Consider the following 12,184-nt stretch of genomic DNA (forward strand, 5'->3'; position numbering starts at 1 on the left):
TCCTTCCTCTATCTAGGAACTCCCTCCCCCTCCATAAATGCTAGACGACTACTCTCTTCACCTTCAAAGCACTGAAGCAGCGTGGCTCAGTGGTAAGAGCCTGGGCTTGGGAGTCAGAGGTCGTGGGTTCTATCAGCTGTGTGATTTTGGGCAAATCACTTAACTTCTCTGAGCCTCAGTTACCTCAACTGTAGAATGGAGATTGACTGTGAGCCCCACGTGGGATGACCTGATTACCTTGTATCTACCCCAGTGCTTAGAACGGTGCTTTGCACAAACTAAGCGCTTAACAAATACCATCATTATTATTATTATTTTTATTAGGGTCATATCTCCTCCGAGAGGCCTTCCCCAATTAAGCCCTCTTTACTCCGGCTCCCTCTCCCTTCTGCGTCATCTATGAACTTGGATCCGTGACCTTTGCATAATTGATATTCGCCTCTCCCCCAACCCCTCAGCACTCAATGTTCAAATCTTTATATGTTCGTTCATTCATTCATTCATTCAATAGCATTTATTGAGCGCTTACTGTGTGCAGAGCCCTGTACTAAATGCTTGGAAAGTACAATTCAGCAACAGATGAAGACAATCTCTTCCTGTTATGAATTACTTATTCGTATTAATGTCTGTCTCCCTCACTAGACTGTAAACTCATCATGGGCAAGGAACGGGTCTGCTAATTATGTGGTAGTGTACTCTCCCAAGTGCTTAGTACAGTGCTCTGCACATAGTAAGTGCTCAATAAATGCCATCGATTGATGATATTTATTAAGCTTCTACTCCGTGCCAAACACTGTGCTAAGTGCTGCTGAGTGGGTTCTTACCCCGCCTCTGCTGCTTGTCAGCTGCATGACTTTGGGCAAGTCCCTTCACTTCTCTGTGCCTCACTTACCTCATCTGTAAAATGGGAACTAAGACTCTGAGCCCCAAGTGGGACAACCTGATTACCTTGTATCTTCCCTGGCACTTAGAACAGTGCTTGGCACATAGTAAGTGCTTAATAAATGCCATTATTATTATTTAGCACCTCTGAAACCCACCCCCACATGCTCCCCTCCCTCAGACCCAGCCCCAAGGGTCAGTGCATTGTGACGTAAGAACAAGCGTGACCACAGTCTGACCCCACCCTCCTCCTCCTCTGCCCTCCTAATGCCATGGAAACTCATTGATCTTTTCGATCGGCAAAGTCCTGGTATCCGCTCCGATCCACCTGGGTAAGTGAAATGCGCATCTATCTGTATATAGCGATAGGCCACTGATGGTGAAATTCACCCATGTTTCCCGAGAGCTACGAAATTTCGGCTCAGCGACGCGTAAGCAGTGCAGCTGACTAGCTATCGGAACAGTTACCAACACAGTCTCATAGGGATTGGCTGCTCAAGGCCAATTTGCCGCATCTTTGTCCCCCTCTCCCCTGGGACCCTTTTTGTCCACTCTCTTTTTAGCAGCGGCTCGAGAGGGGAGGTGGTGATGGAGGGGAGGAGGGAGAGAAGAGGATGGGAAATTCCAATCTGACGCTCCTTGAGTCTAGTGTCAACTGGTGGTATTTATCAATGCTACCTGATAGGTCTAGTGAGTGCAGAGTTTGAGGAACAGTGTGGCTCAGTGGATAGAGCACGGACCTGGAAGTCAGGAGGACCTGGGTTCTAATCCCTGCTCTGCCACATGTCTGCTGTGAGAACTTGGGCAAACCACTTAATATCTCGGTCTCAGTTACCTCATCTGTAAAATGAAGATTACGAGTGTGAGCACCTTTATTAACTGATATCTACCCCACTGCTTGGGAAAGTGCTTAGACCAGTGCTTGGTATTTATTAAGCACTAAACACGTATTATTATCATTATTATTATTATTGTTACTATGTGTTTTGGCTTGGAAAACACGCAGAGCATATTTACTTCAGGCCGTGAAGGAGCTGACAATCTTTATTTCGGACTTCCCAAGTACTAGTACAGAGTCACTGCAGCAAGTGGGAACTCAATAAATGCTATTACTAGTCAGTCAGTCAATTGTATTTATTGAGCTCTTATTGTGTGCAGACCACTGTACTAAGCACATGGGAGAGTACAATATAACAATAAACAGACACATTCCCTGTCCACCACAAGCTTACAGTCTAGAGGGGGAAATAGACGTCAATAGAAATAAGGAAATTACAGATATGCACGTGACAGCTGTGGGGCTGGGGGGGGATGAATAAAGGGCGACGTAGCAAGGGGTGGGAGAAAGAGAAAGAGGGCTTAGTCAGGGAAGGCCTCTTGGAGGAGATGGGCCTGCAGTAAGGCTTTGAACTGGGAGAACTGTGTCAGATTTGAGGAGGGAGGGCATTCCAGGCCAGAGGCAAGATGTGAGCCAGAGTTGGGTGGTGAGAGAGATGAGAACGAGGTAGAGTGAGAAGGTTGGCATTAGAGGAGCAAAGTGTGCGGGCTGGGTTGGAGTAGGAGAGTGATGAGGCTAGGTAGGAAGGGGCAAGGTGGTTTTGCATTACTACTAAAACGACAATCCATCCTTCCAAGCTCTAAGGGCAAAAGAGGGAGCCCGAAGCCTTCACCCATAAGCCTTCTCAAAAATGGGGTGCCAGCACATTCCCTGAAGGATAAAGTGACCGTGGAGAGAAATAAAGAACGTAGAGTTCACTTCTACTGCCACCAAGTCAAATTCTCCCATTTTATTGTCAAGCAGTTATTGGATTTCATACAAGATGATGGATGTTGAGTAAACGGGCTGAGCTGTTTGTCTGAGTTAGAAGCCTGCAGAGGCTGGAAATCTGGGCTCTGGCCCGTGGGCTCCTTGTGGGCCGGAATTTTGTCTTCCAACTCTGTTGTACTGTAATAATAATAATAATAACTGTCGTATTTGTTCAGTGCTTACTAAGTGACAGGCACTATACTAAATCCTGGGGTGGACATGAACCAATTGGGTTGGACACAGTCCCTGTCTTGCATGGGGCTCACGCGTTTAATCCCCATTTTCCAGATGAGGTAACTGAGGCACTGAGAAGTGAAGTGACTTGCCCAAGGCCACACAGCAGTCAAGTGTAGAGCCGGGATTAGAACCCGTGACCTTCTGACTCCCATACCCATGCTCTATCCACTATGCCATGTGGCTTCCCTTTCCCTTCCCCGCGGTACTCTCCCAAGCATTTAGTGCAGTGCTCTGCACACAGTCAGCACTTACTAAGTCCCACTGATTGAATGCATGGAGGCAAACAAAAATGATTCACAAATGATAATAATAATAATTGTGGTATTTGTTAAGGGCTTACTATTTGTCAAGCACTGTGGAAGGTACAAAACGTGCCAACTGGACGCCATCTCTGTCCCACCTGGGGTTTACAGTCTAAGGGGGAGGGGGAACAGGTATCTTATCCCCATTTTTCCCATGAGGAAACTGAGGCCCAGAGAAGGTAAGTGACATGCCCAAGGTCACGCAACAGCGAGAGCAAGAAGAAGAACCAGAAATGGAGCAGGTAAAAAGCATTCTTGGCATAGAGCTCGGGCTTGGGAGTCAGAAGGTCGTGGATTCTAATCCCGTCTCCTCCCTTTGTCTGCTGTGTGACCTAGGCAAGTTACTTCATTTCTCTGTGCCTCAGTTTCCTCATCTGTAAAATGGGGGTTGAGACTGTGAACCCCACATGGGACAGGGACTGTGTCCAACCTGTTTCCACCTCAGTGCTTAGTATAATGCCCAGCACACAGTAAGCACTTATCAAATACCAGAATTATTATTATTATTGTTATTATTATGGGGCAGAGTACAGGCTGCCGAGGAAATGTCTTCCATCCCTAGAGCCATGTCCCTATAGCCAGAAGAGAATGAGGGTAGGCTTTCCTGAGGGAAAGCAGGCAGAGGTTTCTAATGAGGAGTGCTGAAGGCTGGGAGTCAGAAAATTCGGTTTTTCCCAAGGCTGGAAGAGGAGTGGTTAGAACCAATGGCAGATAGATTCTGGCTTTAGTGAGTTGCTCTGTCATTTTCAGGAATTCTCAGGGAGAACAATGATTTGGCTTTGATTCCCTGCCTCAAATCTCCCAGTGGTGAAGTGTTTTCCAACCTGGAGGTGAATGGAGTTGAATGCAAAGCTTCTCCGGGAAGGGAATGATGGGAGTATTAGCCCTCAGCATTAAGCTTCCCTGAAATTAGGGACTAGAAGAACTCTCTGGAATGCAGTTCTCTGCCACCTTATATAGCTGTCTCATGTATTCGGTGAAGATGCCGCTGATGGGGAAATTCACCTGTGGGAACGTGGGTGTGTTGAAAAGGCCAATGCGGGACACACAATCCCAGACCCAAAGAGAGCACAAAAAGATGGCTCCTCGCTGGGCTGCCGTGTTTGTTGCTTGCAGCGCCTCAACCTTCCGGGACTAAGCACTCGTCCCCTCCCCCTGTTTTCATCCAGTCGTATTTATTGAGCTCTTACTGTGTGCAAGGCACTGTACTAAGCAATTGGGAAACTACAACACAACAATAAATAGACACGGTCTCTGTCCACAGTGAGCTTACCGTCTAGATGAGGGGAGGGGTTAGTGGGAGGGGGAAAGATGGACATCAATACAAATAAATAAATTACAGATGCGTACATAAGTGCTGGGGGGCTGGGAGGGTGGAAAAGCAAAAGGAGCAAGTCTGGACGACAAAGAAGGGAGTGGGAGGAAAGGAATGGGGGGTTTAGTCTGTGAAGGCCTCCCGGAGGAGATAATAATGTTGATATTTGTTAAGCGCTTACTATGTGCTGAGCACTGTTCTAAGTGCTGGGGTAGATACAGGGTAATCAGGTTGTCCCACATGAGGCTCACAGTTAATCCCCATTTTACAGAGGAGGGAACTGAGGCCCAGAGAAGTGAAGTGACTTGCCCACAGTCACACAGCTGCCAAGTGGTAGAGTCAGGAGTCGAACCCATGACCTCTGACTCCCAAGCCCGGGGTCTTTCCACTGAGCCACGCTGGAAATGGGCCTTCAAAAAGGCTTTGAAGTAGGAAAGAGTCGTTGTCTGTCAGAGGCAGGACACAGGCTATTTTTCCTCTCTACTGCCGCTCCCAGGCACTTCGTTCCATCCTCTAAGCAGTTAGGTACTCCCACCCGCCTCACCTCCACCCCCACAGCACATACGCGCACGTGTCCTTCTTTTTTGATGGCACTTGTTAAGTGCTTACTATGTGCCAGGCACTGTACTAAGCCCTGGGGGGGTTAAAAGCTGGGAGTTAAAATCCCGGCTCCACCACTTGTCCACTGTGTGACCTTGGACAAGTCACTTGGGCAAGGGCAGAGTAAGGATCAGGTAAATAAATAAATAATTTAAACTATATAATTTATAGATCTGTACATAAGTGCTGTGGGGTTAGGGGTGGGGTGAATATCAAATACCCAAAGGTTTAGACTGTGAGCCCATCACTGGGCAGGGATTGTCTCTATCTGTTGCCGAATTGTCCATTCCAAGCGCTTAGTACAGTGCTCTGCGCATAGTAAGCGCTCAATAAATACTGCTGAGTGAATGAATATCCAAGCCACAGATCCAAGATCTTATAGCTGGGGGGCTAGGTGGATAGGTAACATGTCTGTTTACTATTCTATTGTACTCTTATATTGTTTAGTAGGGTGTCCCGCACACGGTAAGGGCTCAGTAAATATGACTGACTGAATGACTGACTGGAAAGAGCGCGTGTCTGCGTGACAGGAGATCGAATTTACAATCCTGGCTCGGCCACTTCAGTCAGTGGGTAACTGTTGAGTGTTTACTGAGGGACGAGAACTGAAATGAGCATTTGGGAAACTTCAATGTAATAGAGTTGGTAGACCCGTTTCCTGTCCACAGAGAGCTTGCAGTCTACTTACCGCTTACTCTTGCCTAGTGGGTGACTGTGGACAAATCACTTACTTTCTCTGGGCCTCAGTTTCTTCATTGGCAAAGTGGGGATTGAGTACCTTGTCCTTCCTCCCCTTTAGATTGCGAGTTCCACATGGATCTGTCCGACCTAATTCCCTTGTATCTTCCCCGGCACTTAGTACAGTGCTTGTCATATTGTATGCGCTTAATGAATATCGTTATTATTAGCCTCCGCAAATATGAAAACTAGAAGAGTTTCCTTCTGAGTCCCTGAGGAAAAGAGAACTTGCACTGGTTTGCACACAGTAAATAAATAGATTCTCAACAAATACTGTTGACTGAATGAATTGCAAAGCTATTAACAGAAACTGAACTCTCAGTCGATACGGATCAGGACGACGATCAGTACTGGGGCTGTAATACTTTGCATCGTCTCTGATTGCTTCTTTCTAGCCAGTCTATCGTTTCTACCTCCATTTTCCCAGACTCCTTTCGGCGGCCGGGAGGAATCTGATGTTCGTGTGCAGGCGTCATGAAGAAAACCGGTCCTGCGTTATGGGAAGCCATAACCAACTCCGGTGCCAGAGAGCAGAACTCAGTTATGGGAGAGCTTCAGTGTGTCCTGAATGGAGGAGAGTACACCCCCTTCACATCCACTCCCATGTTAGAAAGTAATTTTATTCAGGTAACTGTTTTTGTTCTGAATGGAGACAGCCAAAATAGCTAGAAAGATGTAGGAATTGTGAACCACAGCGTTGAGGGTTGGGGCAGTTAAAGGAGGTCAATTTCAAGCATTTGCCCCAAAACAAGAATTGAGAAACAAGCAATAATAATAATAATAATGGTATTTGTTAAGAAATTACTCTGTGCCAAGCACTGTTCTAAGCCCTGAGGTAGCTACAAGGTAAACAGGTTGTTCCACTTGGGATTCACAGTCTTAATCCCCATTTTACAGATGAGGTAACTGAGGCACAGAGAAGTGAAGTGGCTTGCCCAAGGTCACACAGCAGACAAGTGGCGGAGCCAGGATTAGAACCCACATCCTCTGACTCCCAAGCCCAAGCTCCTTCCACTAAGCCACACTGCATCTTGAAATGAAGTGGAATGAAGAGGAATTAGCTCCCAGGTAGTCTACCGTGTCTGAATCTGGAGTGGGGTCGTCTTCTTTTATGATATCTGTTAAGCGCTTACTATATGCCTGGCACTGTACTAAGCTCTGGGGTAGACATAAGATCATCAGGTTGGACCCAGACACTGTCCCACAGGGGGCTCGCAGTCTTAATCCCCATTTTACAGATGAGGTAACTGAGGTACAGAGAAATTAAGTGATTTGCCCAAGGTCACACAGCAGATAAGTAACAGAGGCAGGATTAGAACCCAAGTCTTTCTGACTCGCAGGCCTGTGCTCTTTCCACTCGGGCCGTGCTCCTTCCAGTCTTCTCCCTGGTTCTGCCAGGGCCGGAACGGACTCTAAACTTCTTGAATTACAACAGAATTGTAATCAACCAGTCAATCAATCGTTGACGTTTATTGAGTGCTTATTATGTGCAGAGCACTGTACTAAGTGCTTGGGAGAGTACAGTACAACAGAATTAGCCAACACATTCCCTGCCCATAACAAACTTATAGTCTAGAGAGGCAGATGTGAATATGAGTAAAGCATTTATCATATTTAATTTGTTTATATTATCGGACTGTATTATTAATACAGTAAATGTTCAATAAGTAGGCTTGATTGATTGAGGGGCTGACTGGCAAGCACTGGGAGGAATGAGGATTGGGAGGACAAGAAATCCGGCAGGCTCTCCCTTCTACGTTCAGGGCCGGGGGGTGCCAGTTTCTTAGGGGCAAAGAGGCCCTGGGATTAGCTTGGCTTTTTAAATAGCGGGGGGCAGCCACAGCCAGCCCACCTCACCCCTTATTTTTTTTAATGGCATTTATTAAGCGCCTACTATGTGTCGAGACTGTTCTAAACGTTGGGATAGATACAAATTAATCACAAGGGGACCCGGTCCCTGTCCCACATGGGGCTCACAGTCAAGTAGGAGGGAGAACAGGTATTAAATCCCCATTGTGCAGTTGAGGAAACCGAGGCACAGAGGAGTTACGTGTTTTGCCCAAGGTCATACAGCAGGCACGTGACAGAGCCAGGATTAAAATCCAAGTCCTCTGACACCAGGCCCGTGCTTTCTCCACTAGACCTCGCTGCTTCCTTGCCACGTTACTTCTCCTCCATGCTGCCTGATGGGCCCTTGGCATTGGAAGTGCAAGGGAGCCGAGACTTTGGATTTTCATTACCTTCTGTGGCTAGGGCCCAGCTCCTTACTGGCCTCCAGGGTTTTTCTATCACAATACACATTGTCGAAGTAAAGTTTATGGATCGAAAGAACGAGCTTACAAATTTTACATCATTTCCCACAGGAAACAGTATTTCATGAGAAGCATAGTCTAGTGGAAAGAGCCCGGGCCTGGGAGTCAGAGGACCTGGGTCCTAATCCCAGCTCTCCCACTTGCCTGTTGTGTGATCTTGGGCAAGACACTTTAACTTATTTGGTTCCCAGTTTCCTCACCTGTAAAATGGGGATTCAATACCTGCTTGTGGGACAGGGACTTTGTCCGACCTGATTATCTTCTACCTTCATTCATTCATTCCATCATATTTATGGGGCACTTACCGTGTGCAGAGCACTGTACTAAATGCTTGAAAGAGTACAAAATAACAGTAAACAGATACATTCCCTGCCCACTATCCCAGTGCTTGGCATATAATAAGTGCTGAACAAATATAATAATGTTGGTATTTGTTAAGCGCTTACTATGTGCCGAGCACTGTTCTAAGCGCTGGGGTAGACATAGGGAAATCAGGTTGTCCCACGTGGGGCTCACAGTCTTAATCCCCATTTTACAGATGAGGGAACTGAGGCACAGAGAAGTTAAGTGACTTGCCCACAGTCACACAGCCAACAAGTGGCAGAGCTGGGATTCGAACTCATGAGCGCTGACTCCAAAGCCCATGCTCTTTTCACTGAGCCACGCTGCTTCTCTAATCACAATTATCACACAATCACAAAATATCACAATTATTAATATTGTTTTGTTGTACTCTTTCACGTGACACTTGGTTTTCATGATACTAGTTAAAGGCAGTTCCTGGGGAGTTCATTGCACATGCAGAGATAGTACAAGGGTTCAGCTAAGGCATTCATTCTTTCATTCATTCAATCATATTTATTGAGTGTTTACTGTGTGCAGAGCACTGTACTAAGCGCTTGGGAGAGTACAATACAACCACATTCCCTGCCCACAATGAGCTTACAGTCTAGAGGGGGGAAGACAGACAATACAAATAAATAAAATGACAGAAATGTACATAAGTGCTGTGGGGCTGGGCGGTAGGGAAGAGAAAAGGGAGCGAGTCAGGGCGACGCAGAAGGGAGTGGGAGATGAGGAAAAGTTGGGCTTAGACTGGGAAGGCCTCTTGGAGGAGATGGGCCTTCAATAAGGCTTTGAAGCGGAGGAGAATAATTGTCTGTAGGATTTGAGGAGGGAGGACGTCCCAGGCCAAAGGCAGGACATGAGCTAGGGGTCAGTGGCAAGGCAGGAGAGATTGGTGATTGAGAAGTATGGTGAGAAGATTAGCATTAGAGGAGTGAAGTGTGTGGGCTGGGTTGTAGAAGAAAAGAAGTGAGGTGAGGTAGGAGGTGCCAAGTTGATTGAGTGCTTTAAAGCCAGTGGGGAGCAGTTTTTGTTTGATGCGGAGGTGGATGGGCAACCACTGCAGTTTTGTGAGGAGTGGGGTGACGTGCCCTGAATGTTTTTATAGAAAATTGATCCGGGCAGCCGAGCGAAGTACGGACTGGAGTGGGGAGAGACGGCAGGTGGGGAGTTCATTGAGGAGGCTGATGCAGTAATCCAGGCAGGATTGGAAGCAGCGTCGCTCAGTGGAAAGAGCCCGGGCTTGGGAGCCAGAGTTCATGGGTTCGAATCCCGGCTCTGCCACCTGTCAGCTGTGCGACTGTGGGCAAGTCACTTTACTTCTCTGGGCCTCAGTTCCCTCATCTGGAAAATGGGGATGAAGACTGACCCTCACGTGGGACAACCTGATTACCCTGTATCTCCCCCGGCGCTTAGAATAGTGCTCTGCACATAGTAAGCGCTTAACAGATACCGACATTATTAATGTGGTAGCCTTTTGGATAGAAAGGAAAGGGTGGATTTTAACGATGTTGTGAAGGTTGAACCGACATGATTTAATGATGGATTGAATATGTGGGTTGAATGAGAGAGGGGAATCAAGGATTATATCAAGGTTATAGGCTTGTGAGGCATGGAGGATGGTGGCGCTATCTAAAGTGACAGGAAAGTCAGGGGTAGGACAGGGTTTGGGTGGGAAGATAAGGAGTTCTATTTTGGATGTATTAAGTTTGAGGTGTCGGCAGGACAACCAAGTAGAGGTAGCCTGCAAGCAGGAAGAAATGTGAGACTGCATCAGAAGGAGTGTGTGGAAGAGGAGGCCGGTGAAGATATTATGGTCCGAAAGAGGGAGATCAGATTTAGTGTGGGTAAAGATTGTACAGTGACTAGAGATGATGAGATAGAGTGTGTCCAAGTTGGTGAGGAGGCAAGGCACGGTGGAGCAGGAGGTCATTGGAGTTGAGGAGTGGCAGAAAGCGGGCAGCGAAGGGTCATCGGGAACATCTATGTGGACATTGAAGTCTTTGGGGCCTGGGGGGCTGAAGATGTCCGTGGCTGGTATCTGGAGTGGGTTGTAGAAGCGGATGATATAGCCTTCAAAGGAAGGGAAAGAGAAGGATGGGGGAGGTGGAATGGTGTGAAAGAGGCATTGGGAAGCATGAAGGAAGCTGATTCCTCCCCCTTTCCCAGAGAGTCTCGAAGAGAGGGCGAAGACGACGCCCCCTCTAGAGAGCGCGGCGGGGGGGACTTTGTCATCTGGGGAGAGCCAGGGTTTCAACGATGGCGAGGAGGAGCTGTGGCTGGGTCAGAAACAGGTCAAGGATGAAGGGAAGCTTCGCCACGATGGAGCCGGGGTCCCACCGGCCGCACTCGGCTGAGGCGGTGGCGGGTTCGGGGGGACGGCAGAGAAAGGGGACGGTGTAATGGGTGGCGAGGGGTTGGACGGGAGTGAGCTGACGGGGGACGGCTTGGGGGAAGGGGATGAGGGGTGGTGCTTGGACTTCTTTTCCCATTTTTGTTGCACTCACTATCAGTCAGTCAGTGTTACGTGCAAAACACCATACTAAATAGTATGCTAGTAATAGTATTTCTTAAGCACTTACTATGTGCAGAGCACTGTAGTAAACAGTTGTAGTAATAACAGTGTGTGTTAAACACATACCAGGAGCAGAGCACTGGACGAAGCGCCGGGTGAGAATACACAGGTGGGAATGAGACACGGTCCCCGGCCTTCAGGGAATCTCACGGTCGAAAGGTAGAAGTTGCATACGCTTAGTATAGGGCTCTGCACACAGTAAGCACTCACTAAATATTGTTGATGATGATGATGATGATGATGACAAGGGAGGAGCTGAAAACACACACCAGGAAATACACTATATTGTATTTATATTGTATTTGTACTATACTATATTATCCCCGGCCCACATTCTGCCTCTGGCCTGGAACACCCTCCCTCCTCAAATCCTCCAGACAATTACTGGGTGTCAGAGGACCTGAGTTCTAATCCTGACTCTGCCACTTGCCTACTGTGTGACCTCGGGCCAATCACTTGATTTATCTGTGCCTTGGTTTCCTTATCTGCACCATGAGGATTCATTCAATATGGGTTATCCCTCATATTTAATAATAATAATAATAATAATTGTGGTATTTGTTAAGGGCTTACTATGTGGCCCAGGAAATCTCCCTCATTCTCAGACTGTGAGCCCCATGTAGGTCAGGGACTGTATTCAGTCTGCTTCAAGTGGATCTACTCTAGAACTCGGCACATAGTAAGTGCTTAGCAAATGCTACAATTATTATTATTATTAGAGATTTTCTGTAAACTGCATCGAAAGGCACCAGGGAAATAAAAATACCTTGTATTTGCATAGCATTTTTATTTTCCCAAAGCACTTTCTAGGCAATTATCTCATTTTATCTGCACAGCAATCCTGTTGAGGTTAATCTTCCACTTGCCAAGATCGTGATGGATTTGTTCTCCCACCCTCTCCTCGGCTGCTTCCTCTAGACTATAAGCTCGTTAAGGGCAGGAAACATGTCTGCTAATGCTGTTGTACTGCATTCTCCCAAGCGCTTAGTACGGTGCTCTGCATATAGCAAGCACTCAATAAATACCATTGACTGACTGAAGTAGGGAGAGGCAGGCATTATACCCATTTTA

General features: G+C 47.2%; 1 protein-coding gene across 2 annotated transcripts in view; it reads left to right on the forward strand.

Annotated features, from left to right (window-relative positions):
* The first annotated feature begins 1,128 nt into the window (after positions 1–1,128).
* FAM71D (family with sequence similarity 71 member D) overlaps positions 1,129–12,184 on the forward strand; it is a 29,053-nt gene continuing 17,997 nt past the window's right edge. For both annotated transcript variants that reach the window (XM_039911455.1, XM_029070000.1), the window contains exons 1-2: positions 1,129–1,214; positions 6,309–6,508. In XM_039911455.1, coding sequence (XP_039767389.1) covers positions 6,356–6,508 — 153 coding nt within the window. In that variant the 5' untranslated portion in view covers positions 1,129–1,214; positions 6,309–6,355. The remainder of the gene's footprint in view (positions 1,215–6,308; positions 6,509–12,184) is intronic.

Source organism: Ornithorhynchus anatinus, chromosome 1, assembly GCF_004115215.2.
Source record: "Ornithorhynchus anatinus isolate Pmale09 chromosome 1, mOrnAna1.pri.v4, whole genome shotgun sequence".
Taxonomy (NCBI): Eukaryota; Metazoa; Chordata; class Mammalia; order Monotremata; family Ornithorhynchidae; genus Ornithorhynchus; species Ornithorhynchus anatinus.